Source organism: Leptinotarsa decemlineata, unplaced genomic scaffold (genome assembly GCF_025532065.1).
Source record: "Leptinotarsa decemlineata unplaced genomic scaffold, Ldec_3_MD MMD2_tig00000199_RagTag_RagTag, whole genome shotgun sequence".
NCBI lineage: Eukaryota > Metazoa > Arthropoda > Insecta > Coleoptera > Chrysomelidae > Leptinotarsa > Leptinotarsa decemlineata.
In genome coordinates, this window is record NW_027412544.1 from 7719026 (window position 1) to 7733161 (window position 14136).

The 14136-nt window shown below is 34.6% G+C and overlaps 1 protein-coding gene across 1 annotated transcript in view; it reads right to left on the minus strand.

Moving 5' to 3' along the window:
* Nucleotides 1-14136, minus strand: part of LOC111503494 (uncharacterized) — a 106352-nt gene that overhangs the window by 14490 nt on the left and 77726 nt on the right. The window contains exons 2-5 of the mRNA XM_074172876.1: nt 13121-13181; nt 6987-9235; nt 5997-6161; nt 962-1201 (exon numbers count right to left, since the gene is read on the minus strand). Coding sequence (XP_074028977.1) covers nt 962-1201; nt 5997-6161; nt 6987-9235; nt 13121-13148 — 2682 coding nt within the window. The 5' untranslated portion in view covers nt 13149-13181. The remainder of the gene's footprint in view (nt 1-961; nt 1202-5996; nt 6162-6986; nt 9236-13120; nt 13182-14136) is intronic.

Sequence of the window (14136 nt, forward strand, 5' to 3'; positions counted from 1 at the left end):
AAACTACCCAACTTTTAAGTACTAAGGAATTTTTTATTGAAAAATGTTTTTATAATGTACAAGAGTATCTGGATGGCAACTTCAGCTGAGTTTTATTTTGTTTAGTATACTAACAAACTCTCATTGAGATTTTAAACTTTATATCTTACTTACTTGCTATATTTTAAATGTATATGTTTAGTATAAATAGTACCTGTTGACTTACCATATGTACATATTGTACCTCTGTGGCTAAATAAATTATTATTATTATTATTATTATTAATATTAATCATGGGTATATAGTTATGACGTCGACACCAAAGTTCAATCGTCCCAATGGAAATGCCCCGGAGAACCAGGACCTAAGAAAGCACGCCAAAATCGATAAAATGTCAAGGTTTTGCTTGATATTCATGGTTTTTGCATCACGATAATGCAATTGGTCACAAGTGATTGCTTCTTCGTAATTTTTCAGCCAAAAAAAACATATCGCAATCATACCTCAGCCAACGTATTCAACAGGTTTGGTCTCCTACGACTTTTTCTGTTTCCAATATTAGAGAAAACCATGAAAGGACGGCGTTTTGTGACGATTGAGTAGTTTAAAACCGAATCGCTGATGAGAACATATCAAAAAGTGCATATCAGACCTGCTTTGAGGATTGAAAAAAAAACGCTGTCACAAGTGTTTTATATGTGAGGGAGAGTACTTTGGAGGGAACAAAATAGAAATTGATGAATAAATGAATATTTCTTGATAAAATTGAAATTCACTTTATTATTTGAACGAAACTCCTTCAAAACACATTTGGAGGCGGATGCTGAGGTTTCGCTACAATCCTGCCTTAATTTATATCAGATAATATACATCTCCAAACCTTTTAAACATTATCAGGTTCATATAAATTTCTTCGAAATTATTTTCAATGAAACAACTGTAAATTTCAGTAATAATACGGTAATACTTTTCTGAACTTACTGTGACGTAATTGGCATTGATATAATCGCTATTCGGATATCCATCAATGGTTTTCAGAAACACTCGTGTTTCTGGTAGAGGAATCACGTTTGCATATCTGTTCTTTGGTTCACAGCCCTCAGGAAGTTCGCTAGTCTTTGCTGTGATTTGGGGGATTTCCTCGAATTCTGCTTTGATGTCTTCAGTATTAGCTGCAAATTTCGCAAGAGCTGGGAAATTCAATGGGTGTGTGACTGCTACCTGAGAAAAAATGAATATTTTTGAGTTTGCAAAAAAGTTTTTATAACCTGAAAAAAAAAACAGTACTTTTGTTATCATTTCTGAAAATTTTTGAGTTCTACCCACACTGAGAGTCAGCAAAACACATTTGTCAAGCTTGTTCACACATATATCTCTTGGCTTTCAATACTCAAATATAAAATAGTGGAAGTCAATTTTTTTTATATGCCAAAAGTATTCTGAATATGAATAAAATGAGTTGGGGGAGAGTGTAGGTTCAAAGTAAGTGGGTCCAATCGACTGCTTTCTGTGAGTAATTATTGTGGCCAAATAAATCCAGTTTATTAATGAAGCCGATTACTTCATTCGGCGAATGATCTTTCAAGACAGACAGAAAACAACTCGAAACTTAACTACCTGGACATAACCATCGGATATAACCACAAAAAACACAATTTCAAATGGCAATATACAGAAAACCTACACGAACAAGCTTCACCATACCCGCAAGTTCAAACCATCCACCATCACAAAAAATGGCTGCATATAACGCATTCATATATAGAATGTTAAGGATACCACTCAGCAAGGAAGCCCGGAACAAAACGGAAAATCATATACCAAATAGCGAACGAAAACGGATACACCCAAAAAACAATAGATAAATTAGAAAACAGAATCAAACAGAGTGTTCCGCTACCAAGGCCTGAGTTATTGAAAAATTTGTAAAAAATAGAGAAAAATATTTTTACACAAAATGTGACACACAGTTGTTTTTGTTTTTTTTCGGTAGTATTTAAAAAAATATAGTAAAGATTAATTTGTTTAAAACAAAATGTTTATCAAATAAATAAAGAAATTGTAAATTTAAAAATATAAAAGAGAAACAGAAATTATGATTGAAAAAAATCGTTCCTTAATAATCATATTTAGTAGGAAAAAAAATTGTTAATCGACAAAAGCGTTTTCAAGCAATGAAAAATTCTTTTCAAAAAAATATTTTGTTTTTAAAAGTCATAATCTTCATCACTGATAAAAATCCCACCAGAAACATTTCAAATATCTTATAAACAATACATTTGTTTATAACAATTTTCAAAACAAATAGAGCTAAAAATTATGAAAAGTAATTTTTATGTAACTTTGAATAATAAGAATACGGATAAATTTGAATTTAAAAAAAAATTATTGCTTTAATTGAGTTTTTCAATTTTTAACGTCTTTGATTATTAATAAGGAAGTGGAAAATCATTTTTTTTTAATTTTCCAACTAGGAATCTTTTTTGAACGCTTTCAAGAAAAGCTCCAAGAAGTGAACAGAATATGAGGTTTTTAGTTTAAAAAATAATCAGGGTGTTTATGTAAATTTAAAACTTGTAAAAATTAGTTGATTAACTGATGCAGATCTATCACGGGAAAAAAATCCGTGGAATTCCGTTCATTCAAGTGTCTAGATCTGAAACGTATGTGATTTTTTTTCTTAATGATGTTATTTAATGGGTTAAAATAATATTTATTGTTCAAAGGCCCGTATCGGTCAGCGCTTGCGGGACGCGCATCGCCCTGGTGATATTTTCGGGAGGTGGAACTTTTTTTTTAGTAAATTTCCTCCTCTTTTAGGATCTTTTTTCAAATTTCGGATATGTTCAACATTTTCCGAGATATTTGCAAACAACCAAACCACACTTTTTTTACTAAATTTGAAATTTTTCAAAAAGTTGCTAGAGGTCATTCCGAATCGAATGAGCCCTGGATCATAATTTTCGGTGCCCTTGGACAGAAGTTCCAAAAAAAGGATCTTGTGACCCAGACTATATAACATACAGGAAGAAACTGAATCAGAATAATCAAATACATAGGTATGCATTGAGCAATGAATCAAAAACCATGTGGCAAACTATAATGTCCAGAAAAAACTATGAGCCCAAAGATATTTCTATTTTTAATGAAGAACTAAAGGCGTCATGTGTTGACATGGCTAACAATTTTAATACACATTTCACGAAACCGGAAAAACAAAGAGAGTATGATCTCAATTTTATGGAACATATAGTCGTACTTTGCCCAAACTACATATTTTTTCATCTAATCAAGGAATATGAGGTTTCTGAATTAATAAATTGAATTAAAAAATTCTAATGTCAGCGGATATGATCAGGTCTCAAACAATCTTCTGAAAAAATGCATGAAAGAAATAGTCTATCGCCTGACATATCTGATAAATATTTCCAAGGAACGAGGAATGTTCTCTGAAAAATTAAAATTTGCAATCTTTAGCCCCAATCTTCAAAAAGGAGACTCAAATAGCTATGAGAACTATGGAGGAGTAAGTCTTCTCTCTAGTATACCTAACAAATTGATATTAAAAACCAGTCACTATCATTTTTCCTCCAGAATGAAGTACTTTCGACAAACCAGCATGGTTTAATGCAAGATAAAAACACGGAAATAGCTTTGTATGATTTCATAGAGCACGTAGAAACAGCTTTGGATAACAAACTACAAATTTGTTGTTCGTTCATAGATTTTTCTAGGGCATTTGACTGTGTTGATCACTATGTACTGATCCAGAAAATGCATCGCTATGAGGTTCGTGAAGTCGCCATAGATTGGATGAGAGAACAGGTCACAAACATTAATAATCCAAGTTGTTTACAGTCAGTCCTTGGCCTGTAAACAAGGAGTTCCACAGGGGTCTATACTCGGACCACTGTTATTCTTATTTATGCGAACGACTTGATACAATACCTAAATAGTGGGAAAGAAAGTTTTTGGCTTTCTACTACTCCATCTTGATACAAAAAAAGGGGGTGAGGGAATCTTCCAAAGAAAGGAAGGAAGTAATCAATTTGAAAATAAGTAACTCTATACATGGATGTGTAGATCATGCAAAGGAGTAACTTTCAGACACAAACTGAAAGTCTTCCTGAAACAGCTATTTTCATATAAACATTGAATTACACGAAAGAAAAAAATTCTTTCGAAACAAATACTTCTATATGAACACTGAATTATACAGAAGATACTTTTCTCTACTCAGTTTGTATTTCAAACATTCGTTGTGGAATAAAAATCAGATATCATTGACATGAGTTCTACTTTGAATGAATGGTAATAAATTGCACTCACATGGAACACTGTCACCCTCACTGGTATACACCGGACACTTGCCCCAAGGCAAGTTTGAAATACAAACTGAATAGAGAAAAGTATCTTCTGTATAATTCAGTGTTCATATAGAAGTATTTGTTTCGAAAGAATTTTTTTCTTTCGTGTAATTCAATGTTTATATGAAAGTAGCTGATTCAGGGGGACTTTCTTTCAGTTTGTGTCTGAAAGTTACTTCTTTGCATGATCTACACATCCATGTATAGAGTTACTTATTTTCAAATTGATTACTTCCTTCCTTTCTTTGGAAGATTCCCTCACCTCCTTTTTTTTATAAAGATGGAGTAGTAGAAAGCCAAAAACTTTCTTTCTCAAAAATTAATCACTCCTAAAAATATAACCCCTTCAACCTGAATAGTCTTTCGAAGGTACATATTTATAGTTGCATATGCAGACGATACAAATGTTCTGGTCACTGATCATAATATATTAGCACTTGCAGAATCAACAGAATCTATATATGAGAAAATAAGGAAATGGGCTAACGAAAATCATATCAGCAAAACAGCATTAGAAAAATTCTCAATGCGGAACACCACTAAAACTCTCAAAATATATGAAGATAGCCCACAAGAGGAGACATCCAACCCAGAAACAAAAATGCTAGATCTAATTCTAGATCATGAGCTCAATTGGAGTTCTCATATAGATTCACTATGTGAAGTACTGCACTGAAATTTATGTCGAATCACTGTGGAAGAGCGGTTCTCCTAAATCTGTATTATGCAACTATTGGCTGTCACTTGCGCTGTGGAATCTTGAGGCGTTTTCTGGCGCTCATGTATTCAAAACGTATTCTTCAAATACATTCATTCTGGCGTTGAAACGATAACGTCACTTTGAAACGGAATTTGACATTACGTAACGTCAATTGTCAGTTTCTGCTTTATTTTGCTCGATATAGTTTATAAAGTGTTGAAAACTTTTCATTAAGCTGGAAAATTATTACTCGCTCAAATCCGATTATAATTAACGTTAGAGAAAATGAAAAGTTTGTTTTTATTATTGAATTTGATATGTGACATTTTTTTTCAAGTGCTATCATATATTAAAGAAGAAAGTGATACAAATCATGAAATTGTGAAACAAAAAAAATCAATTGGGGCTCTTCTTCATCTTGAGTACAAATTTTGTGATTAACCAACAAAGGTATATTGTGGAATTAAATTCAACACCATTGTTTTCTGAGTCATTGATATCACTTTCCCAATTCACTGGTTTTCTGAAATTATGCTTTTCATTTGTATAGTCGATTTGTATAACATTTTCAGGACTGTTTCTCTTTCTGAAGTCCCTGTCAGTTATGACAGGGACTTCGAATGATTGTAGTTATGTTGAATGCAAGTAAAAAAAAATTATTATCTATTAAATTTTACCCTTATTTTTCGACAAGTTATGTCTAATTCCCAGTAACTTATTCATTATAGGTAGACTCATTAACTATTGGCATTGCAAAATGTATCTTAACCTAACAATTGTATATTTTTTAAACAGTTGAATATTTATATGAATTTAAGAACAGAATTCCAACAGGATTCTTGAGTGCTTATTATTCCTCTTCTGCACTAGCAAGTGGATGGAATGGGCAGAAATGAAATAGAACATATAAACTATATTTTACTGATCCAAATCTGATATGGGTACTTACTGGGTCCTCAAATGCTGGATTTCCATAAGATCTTTTAGACTGGCGATCAGCTTTTCGTCTGAGGCTGTTGTATACGGAAAGGTTGTCTACACTGTAGTCATCCAAATTAATAGGTCTACATCGTTGCTTATAATTGAATCGCTTTTGTCGTTTTCTCATGAGATACTGAAAGTTATGAGATTATGAAAATTATTCATTACATGTGTGGATGATCAAAGAAGGTTATATAACTCCGAAGTAAGCTCCGTCAAAATAGAAACATGCTTTGGTCATTAGAATTTAATTGGAGAGGGTTACAATGAACCAATAAATCAGATTGAGATGACGAATAGAGACAACCTCTGATCACGCAATTTAGCTGTGTTTGCTTTTGACTTGTTTCAGAAATCATTATTGTATAAGTGAAATATGATGAACTATAAGTTATTTTGTTCTCAGTTTATCGGTTCATTAATTGAAAAACGAAAAGAAACGGTGAGAAAATTCTTCATATCTGTTAACAGTTCCTTTCCATTTCTTGATAATGAGATATTAGTGCTGACATAAAAAAATTAATGATTTTGAAATTATAATGACAACTATTTGTGATTCTGGTGAGAAAACTAAACAAACTATCAGATAAGAGAACTATACGGAAGAGATCTCATTACAATTATTCACATAAAAATTATAGTAGGGAATTGCGATTGATTTATTTTATAGGCGAATATATTTCATCATACTGATTCAAAATAGTGCAAGAAACGAATCAACAATGTGTTCTTCATTACCTTTAATAAATAGAGTTTGAATATTACTGGATTTTTTGTCCCAACATCAAACCGTTATTCAAACTGTTCAAACTGTTCTTGAAGATGATCACTTCGTGATCGAAACACGTGTCGAGGTGTTAAAATAACGGTTTGGCGTTGGGAAAAACTCCAGTAGTATTCATTACTACACCAAAGGTTCCAAACAGTGCATCACAAGATGATTTGAACATGAACTCACCAATAATCCAGCTAGTAGAACCAGACATAAAGCGCCAACAGTTGAGATAACAATAGCAGCTATTTTGCCGCTATTATCTTCAGAATTGTCTATCGTGGCATGTTCGGTCGATGCTGAAGTTTCTGTAATTTCTTCTCCAGTAGTAGTCTCAATAGTAGTCTGCTCGGAACTACCAGAGTCATTCATTGATCTTGAATTATTGCCATGGGGAACTGGATAGCTAAAATCAGGACTCAATGTTTCTGGCAACAGAGTGGTGTGATTATCTCTCGTTTCCACATGCACAAATTCAATCGTCGTTACTGTCGTGTCTAAGGTGGTAGTATCCTCTGACGAGTGACTCACGTTCATAATAAGGGGTACGAGTGTTGTGGGAGTTTCCGTTGTTGTAGTTACTAAATTTGGTGGAATAAAACTAGTTTTGATGATATCTGTCGAAGTGAACATTTCCGTAGTAGTATCGATAACTTCACTTGTGGATTCTGTGATAATGACCCCTTTAGAAATTCTCAAACTACTTGAGTTGATTTCAGTGTCATCAGTATTCGTGGTAACTATTTCTGCAAGAGTAGTTTGATCTTTCAAGTAGTTCGTTATCGGAGAAAGTGTGATTTGTTGTGTAGTTGAAATTACAGTTGTGTAGCCACTAGTACTGTCTAGGGCTTCATTTGTACTTTCCTTATGAGAAACGGTTATTTCTGATGATTGAGTGTCCAATGTTGTACTTGTCATTTCTTCAGTGGTTTCTGGATTGAAGGTAGTGGTTTCTTGATTGGAGATGGTGGTTTCCGGAGTGGAGGTAGTGGTTTCTTGATTAGAGATATTGGTTTCTGAAGTAGATGTAGCTTTCTCATCACTATCTATGGTTGTTTCTTCACTATCAGTAACTGAGATGTCAGTTTCGACAATAGTCGTTGGTTCCTCTGTAGTTGTAGATAATTTGTCACTAGTGGTAGTGTATATCTCACTGCTGGTAGTTGATTTTTCACTCATAACTGTGGTGTCAATATTGGCGGTCGGCGTTGTTTCAGTCTTCTTTATGGTAGTGAACTCATCTTTCTGAGTGCTGTATTCCTCACTAGAACTTTCTTCAACACCGAGTGCGACTTCATTTCTACTGGTGACAGTTATAGATTTTGTGGGAATATTTTCAGTTGTTGTATCTTCTCGATTTGTAGTAATAGTATTACTTATTTTATTCTCTTCTGCTGTTTGTTTCTTCGGAACAAGGTCATTGTCATTCCTGTAACTCTTTGTTGAATTTTCGGAAAAAGGGCGTATGGCCTTAATTGTCTCTGATTCGATTTTATTGCTCAAGATGTAACTATTATTGTTCGTTGGTGGTTTTGTCAGAGTTGTGCTCTTTCCAGTTGTTTCGAAGGAAGTTTTGGGAGATGAGGTTTCTGGTTGGAGTGTATCTTCTTTAAAATCGTATCTATATGTACTAGTTGAACTATAAGTAGAGATAAAATTTATCTTTTTCATTCTTTCAATGAGGAGATCATCATGTTTGGAGTTTTTATCGATAGTATTATTCTTTGATACATTCATTTGCTCTTTGTAGTCCAGAGAAGTTGTTGGATCCCCGAATAACTGACGTAGATGCAAATCGCCTTCATTCTGATCATCCATATCTTCGAAATCCTCATGAATATTGTGATGATCGTTATCGTGATGAAAATCTTCGAAACCATTCGATTCGTATTCCTGTTCCAGTTTTTGCTTAGCTTCATTGAATTTTTTGTCGAAGAACTCTGTTTTTGGAGTTGACAGTTCAAAATTTTCGAAATCCACAAATTTTCGAGTTGAGGATTTCAAGTAGGACTCATCCAGATGCTTGTTATCGTCATAAATGATTGGAAGAGGATAGACGTTGTTTTGAAATTCTGAAGATACATATTTTTGGATGTTTATAGACCTCGAATCATTCTCTCTATTCTTCTCGTTTGAATCCTGCTTGATGCTATTGTCTCTGTTTGCTTTATCCACCTCAATATTTGAATTACTTTGGCTCTTTGTGGTATGGTTTTCTTCTTGATCGATTATGTTTGAAATTGAATGGGAATTATCCAATTTCGAATCATGGTTTATACGTTTTTGAGTATCTTTGTTTGCAATGTTCAGTTCAGCATCAGTCTTTGGTAATTTTTCTATTAAGTTTATGTTAGTATCAACAGTATCTAGAGGAATATTTTGTTGGATTGTGTTGTTGCCGGTGATCCTACATATTTCAAGAATCAGGAACACTCCTGAAAAAAATTGAGTAAGCTTTAGAAATAACAAAATCAACCAAGCCATACTATTGGAAACCGTTCAGAAAAATAGCTCAATATCTGATCAATACTGAAGATTGCTAAGGAGGGTGGTGTGATGACTGCTACCTAGGACCTTTCGAATTATTTTTAATATATTATCTACATCATTTTTATCTTTTTAATTATGTTATTTTCAAGTTTTTGGTTTCTAATTTTGTTACTTAATTATTCACATTCAGTTTAGTTCATTTAGTGTGTCAGTATTACAAGATAAAATGTAATCCGTCATTTTTAAATTGTGGCCATGTAGAATCTGCATCATTTTCAAAGTCAAGCCCTGTCATTTGATACCCACATTGAGGTAGTTGAGATCGAAAAGTGTTCCAGCTAACTTTTTTTTGTTTAAAAAATCGTGAATGCATTATCTACATCATATCCAAGTACGTGGAAAGTAATCATATCTTCTCTTGTTTCCAGTTCGAATCTACTGATGAAGAAATTTATTGTGAATGAAGGCAGTGGATTAGCTTCAGCGTCATTTGATGTATTCTCTTTGTTTCCACGTGTTCCTATTTCGAAAACAGTTGAATATTTGCAATTTTTAAACAAAAAGTTCCTGTCAATACTTGAATTCTACTCTTGAAAAAGATTCTCGAATATTAAGTTAAACAGCAATGAGGATTTACATTTTCCTATGTCTTGTTCACCGCAGACAGAATTTCCACATTGAAAAAAATAGTATTCAATATTTTTCAATTCTGTTTGCAGAAATCGATTGCTCGGAGGACAGATAGCCTGAACACGCGGCGCGGCGCATACTCAATTGCGTAGACCAGAAAAATATAATGTCGCTCAAAGGGCTTTGAGGAAAGTTCATAGAATGAATGAAGATTTTTAAAATCACTTATACTGGTTGATGACACTAGACTATTAGATGCCTTCGGAATACTGAAAATAACAAAATGTGGCACGAGAACTGTGAAAAGTCACGAATTCCTACTTCAAAAAGCTCATTGTTTACTTTTTTATCATACACTGTTAAATATAAATAGGCAAAGTTAGGTACATAGGTATAGTAAATCTTCCGATGACGGAAACTTAGTTGGTGAAACAGTTGTTGAAACTGGTATTTCCGTTGTTGAAACTGGTTTTTGTTAATGTATCGTCAACTGAAATACGAGTATTGTAACGAAACAGAAGCCGCCCCTGACCAGTACGCCGGCCAAATCATGGAACAAACACATGACATCACCGCAAAAGAATGCAGTTAGGAATCGCCAGTACAACTCTAATATCGAACCGACTACAGATTTCTAGAAAGGACCTTTAAGCACGTCTTCCCGACCCAAGAGGGCAGTCCAGAAAGTGAATCGAGCGGCTAAACAAGAAATTCAAATAGTGGATATGAATTAAACGTTAGTTGCTAAAGGTTGTAATAAATAAATTAGTTTGTGATTAGTGAAATATTGTTGAAAATGAATTTGTTCAAGACAGTTAATTTATTAATTTGTCACAATTGGTGTCAGAAGTGGAATTTGTAAAATAAATCTGTCAGCGCTTGGCAATCTTTGTATTGCGGGGAAGTTGACTAAAAGACTATTTGTTCGCGCAGAGAGATTGGTGATTCGTTGTGTTTCATGAGTGGACAGTACGGAACTACGGAAATATGAACTGATAGACCTTTCTCGCGAAAAATAGACTTGTGAAAGTAAATAAGTGTTTTTGGACTCGATTAAAATAAGTTGACATATACAGTTTTGTGGAAAATAGACAGTAAGAGACAAAATGTGTTCGAGGAAAGTGCGCCTAGCGGACTTGAAATTCGCCGAATTGAAGCAATAATTGGAGGAGAGGGAGATTGTTCTGGAAAGAAATCAGTACTCCAGAAGGGACTGTGGAATAACTTGACTGAATCAGAAGGAGATCCCGAAGCATATTTATTCGAAGTTTCTGGGGTGATTTGGGTTCAATAATGAGCAAACTCGATGAGACTACCAAATCGCTGAAAGATAAACTTCGAGAAAATGCGGAAGGCTTGAAGAAACAACTTTGTTGCCTGGCGAATCTACTCGAAGAAAGGATAGGAACCGTCGAAACAGAGATAGACAAAATCAAGAAGGAAATGAATACGGAAGTAGAGGAAATCAAAGGGGATATCAAAGATGAAATGAAGAGAATGAGAAAAAAAAGGCGATGCAATCAAAGGCGGAGTTGGAACAGAAATCACCAAGATGAAGGAAACAATTAGTAAGTTGCAATACCAAATCGTTAATTCTGCCCACACCACAGAAAATGTTACCGAAAACTCAATTCCGGAACTGAGTTTTAACATGGAAGAACTTCAAAAGGCAAGGAAAGATGTCAAAGTCAGTTCTGAGCCAGGAAACCTCTCCATGAAGCCGCCCCAGTTTGACGGAAAAACTCCTTGGGAAAATTACCGCCGACAATTCGAAGCTGCGGGTAGAATGCAAGAGAAAAGACGATAGCATTTACAATGGCGTTGCGTGGAGAAGCAACGAATATTTTGCAAATCCTCACGGCTCAAGAACAGGAAGACTATGACCAACTTATAAAGCATCTTGAGCTACGGTATGTGCAGGCCTACCTAGAGGGCGTTTTCCATTCACAGTTGAAGAACCACTGCCAGAGATCAGGAGAATCTCTACAGGAATTTGAAGCCGTCATTGCTCGATTGATTCGTCTGGCATATCCTGATACACCAGAAAATGTAATGGAGCGGTTAGCAGTTCAGGCATTCTTGGACGGACTTCGCGACCAAGAAACGAAGCAGGCATTGACACTAGCTCGTCACAAACATCTCGTAGATGCACTGACAAGCGCTCTGGAGTTTGAGGCTGCAAAAACAATCCTGCAAGAACCAGAGCAAAGCTCGAACTATCGAGAAAGATGGACAGGTGCTTGGTGATATTGAGGCCACCATTAGAAAGGTAATAAAAGTGTTGCTCGAGAGAAAAAAAATAAGATGCTGGAACTGTAGGAAAATTGAGCATGTGCGTAGCAAATGTCCAAGCATTCAAAGAACCAACACCAAATAAGGAAAACTAGAGAGGTTCGATGAGAAAGGGCAATCGTCAACCTGTATTCAGCAAGCCCCCGTAAAAATCGCAGATGCCCTGTCCCGATGACTGCTCACATTGCCGATGATCAGAAGAGAAGGAAGCAGCTATTTGTAGAACTACAGCTGTAGACGACAACTGGGAGGACAATAAGATCAAGGAAGACCAAGAGAAAGACCCAGATATTGGCTTAGTCATAGCATGGAGGAAAATTAATCAAAGACCATAGTGGCAGGAGGTGGCAAGTTATTCGCCAGCGGTTGAGTCCTACTGGGCTCAAAGGAACTCCCTTACCTTGGAAAACGGGGTTCTGAAGCGGGAGTTGGAGTCTGAAGACGATGGAGAAGAAAGGCCTGTTTGTATAAATAAAATCAACTAGTGGTAATTAGATAAAAGTGTTTTCATTCCTTTCATTAAAGTGATTATGAATTACCACAAAATAAACAAGTCACCAATCACACATATTCAAAATCAATTTCTCGGTTATTATTGTGCTTCAACGTTGCTGTATCCATGCTGAATATGCAATGGTAGGCGAATATTTATTTAATGTGAAAAAAAAATAGGAATACACCGCCTTGAATATATCAAAATTTTATATTAGAATGTTACCGTATCTCCCCTCACTATTCGGTTTGGAATGAGAACAAACTCGACATTACTATCTTGAAAATTCATGTATTGAAAGAACACCTACGATGCCCAAATGAAGAAAGCATTCAGAAAATATAGCATTCGAAAACCACAATATACAAATCCATATTAAAAATTAATGAATAACGTTATTTAATTTGATACATACCCAGAATTAACTGAAGCGTGACGCCCATAATGTGAGCATTGTTGCTGGATTACTGGATCGTCTGTAATAAAAACATAAATATTATCTCCTTATTCAGTGAGATAAAAGCACAAAAATATAACTGAAGATAAAAATTATTTATTGGATTGCAATATTTTTACAAGGGGAAAAGTATACAATTGCAAGTTGGGGTCTGAAAGGTTATAACAGCGAATTCTTTCGGTAAAACTAATGCACAACCGCTGTCTTATTTGTGTTCTATTCGTTGCTCCGCCAGAGAGCGAAATTGTTCAATTCGAAAACGAGTGCAGTTTTTATACACTCAGCCCAATATTTTTCGTATCAGCTCTATGAGGCTGTGCGATTTCCGTGCAATTTGTATGTAAACAAGAAAAGTGTAAGATAATGGCAGAGTAGCAGAGTTGGGTATTGCGAAAGCAGCATATTGACCTTATTAATGGAATGAATAATATCATTTAGATAATATATTTGAATGAATACCATCATTATCTGAAGAAACAGTGAATTTGAAATATAAAATTCAATTGGTAATTGAAAATGTTCAAAACCCAACTCACTTGTTAACCTAACCAAATGGTACGTAAATCGGTATGAAATTGTTAATACAGTTTTAGATATGAAGGTATACAGGGCTTTTCATGATGAGCGTTAATTCCGTTTCCGTTTGAAACAGTTTATCTCGAAAACGGTTCAAAATAGAAATAGTATTATCTGAACAAAGTTAATCTAAAATTGGATGTAGAGCTCAAAAATGTTGAAATATACAGGGTGTTCCATTTGAAAAAATTGAGTTCCACTCATTTTTTTATGAGATCAAAGTATCTGCATTTTTTGAAGACCCTGTATGAGGCAAATGAAAATATGACTCGGAGTGAAGATCCTCATAGTATCACTCCACTCCATTTCAAAATTTGATCGTTTTAGTGCAAGATAGTTCAAGATTATCAGCATTTATAAAAGTTCATGTTTGGTAAAAAAATATCGAAATTAATTCA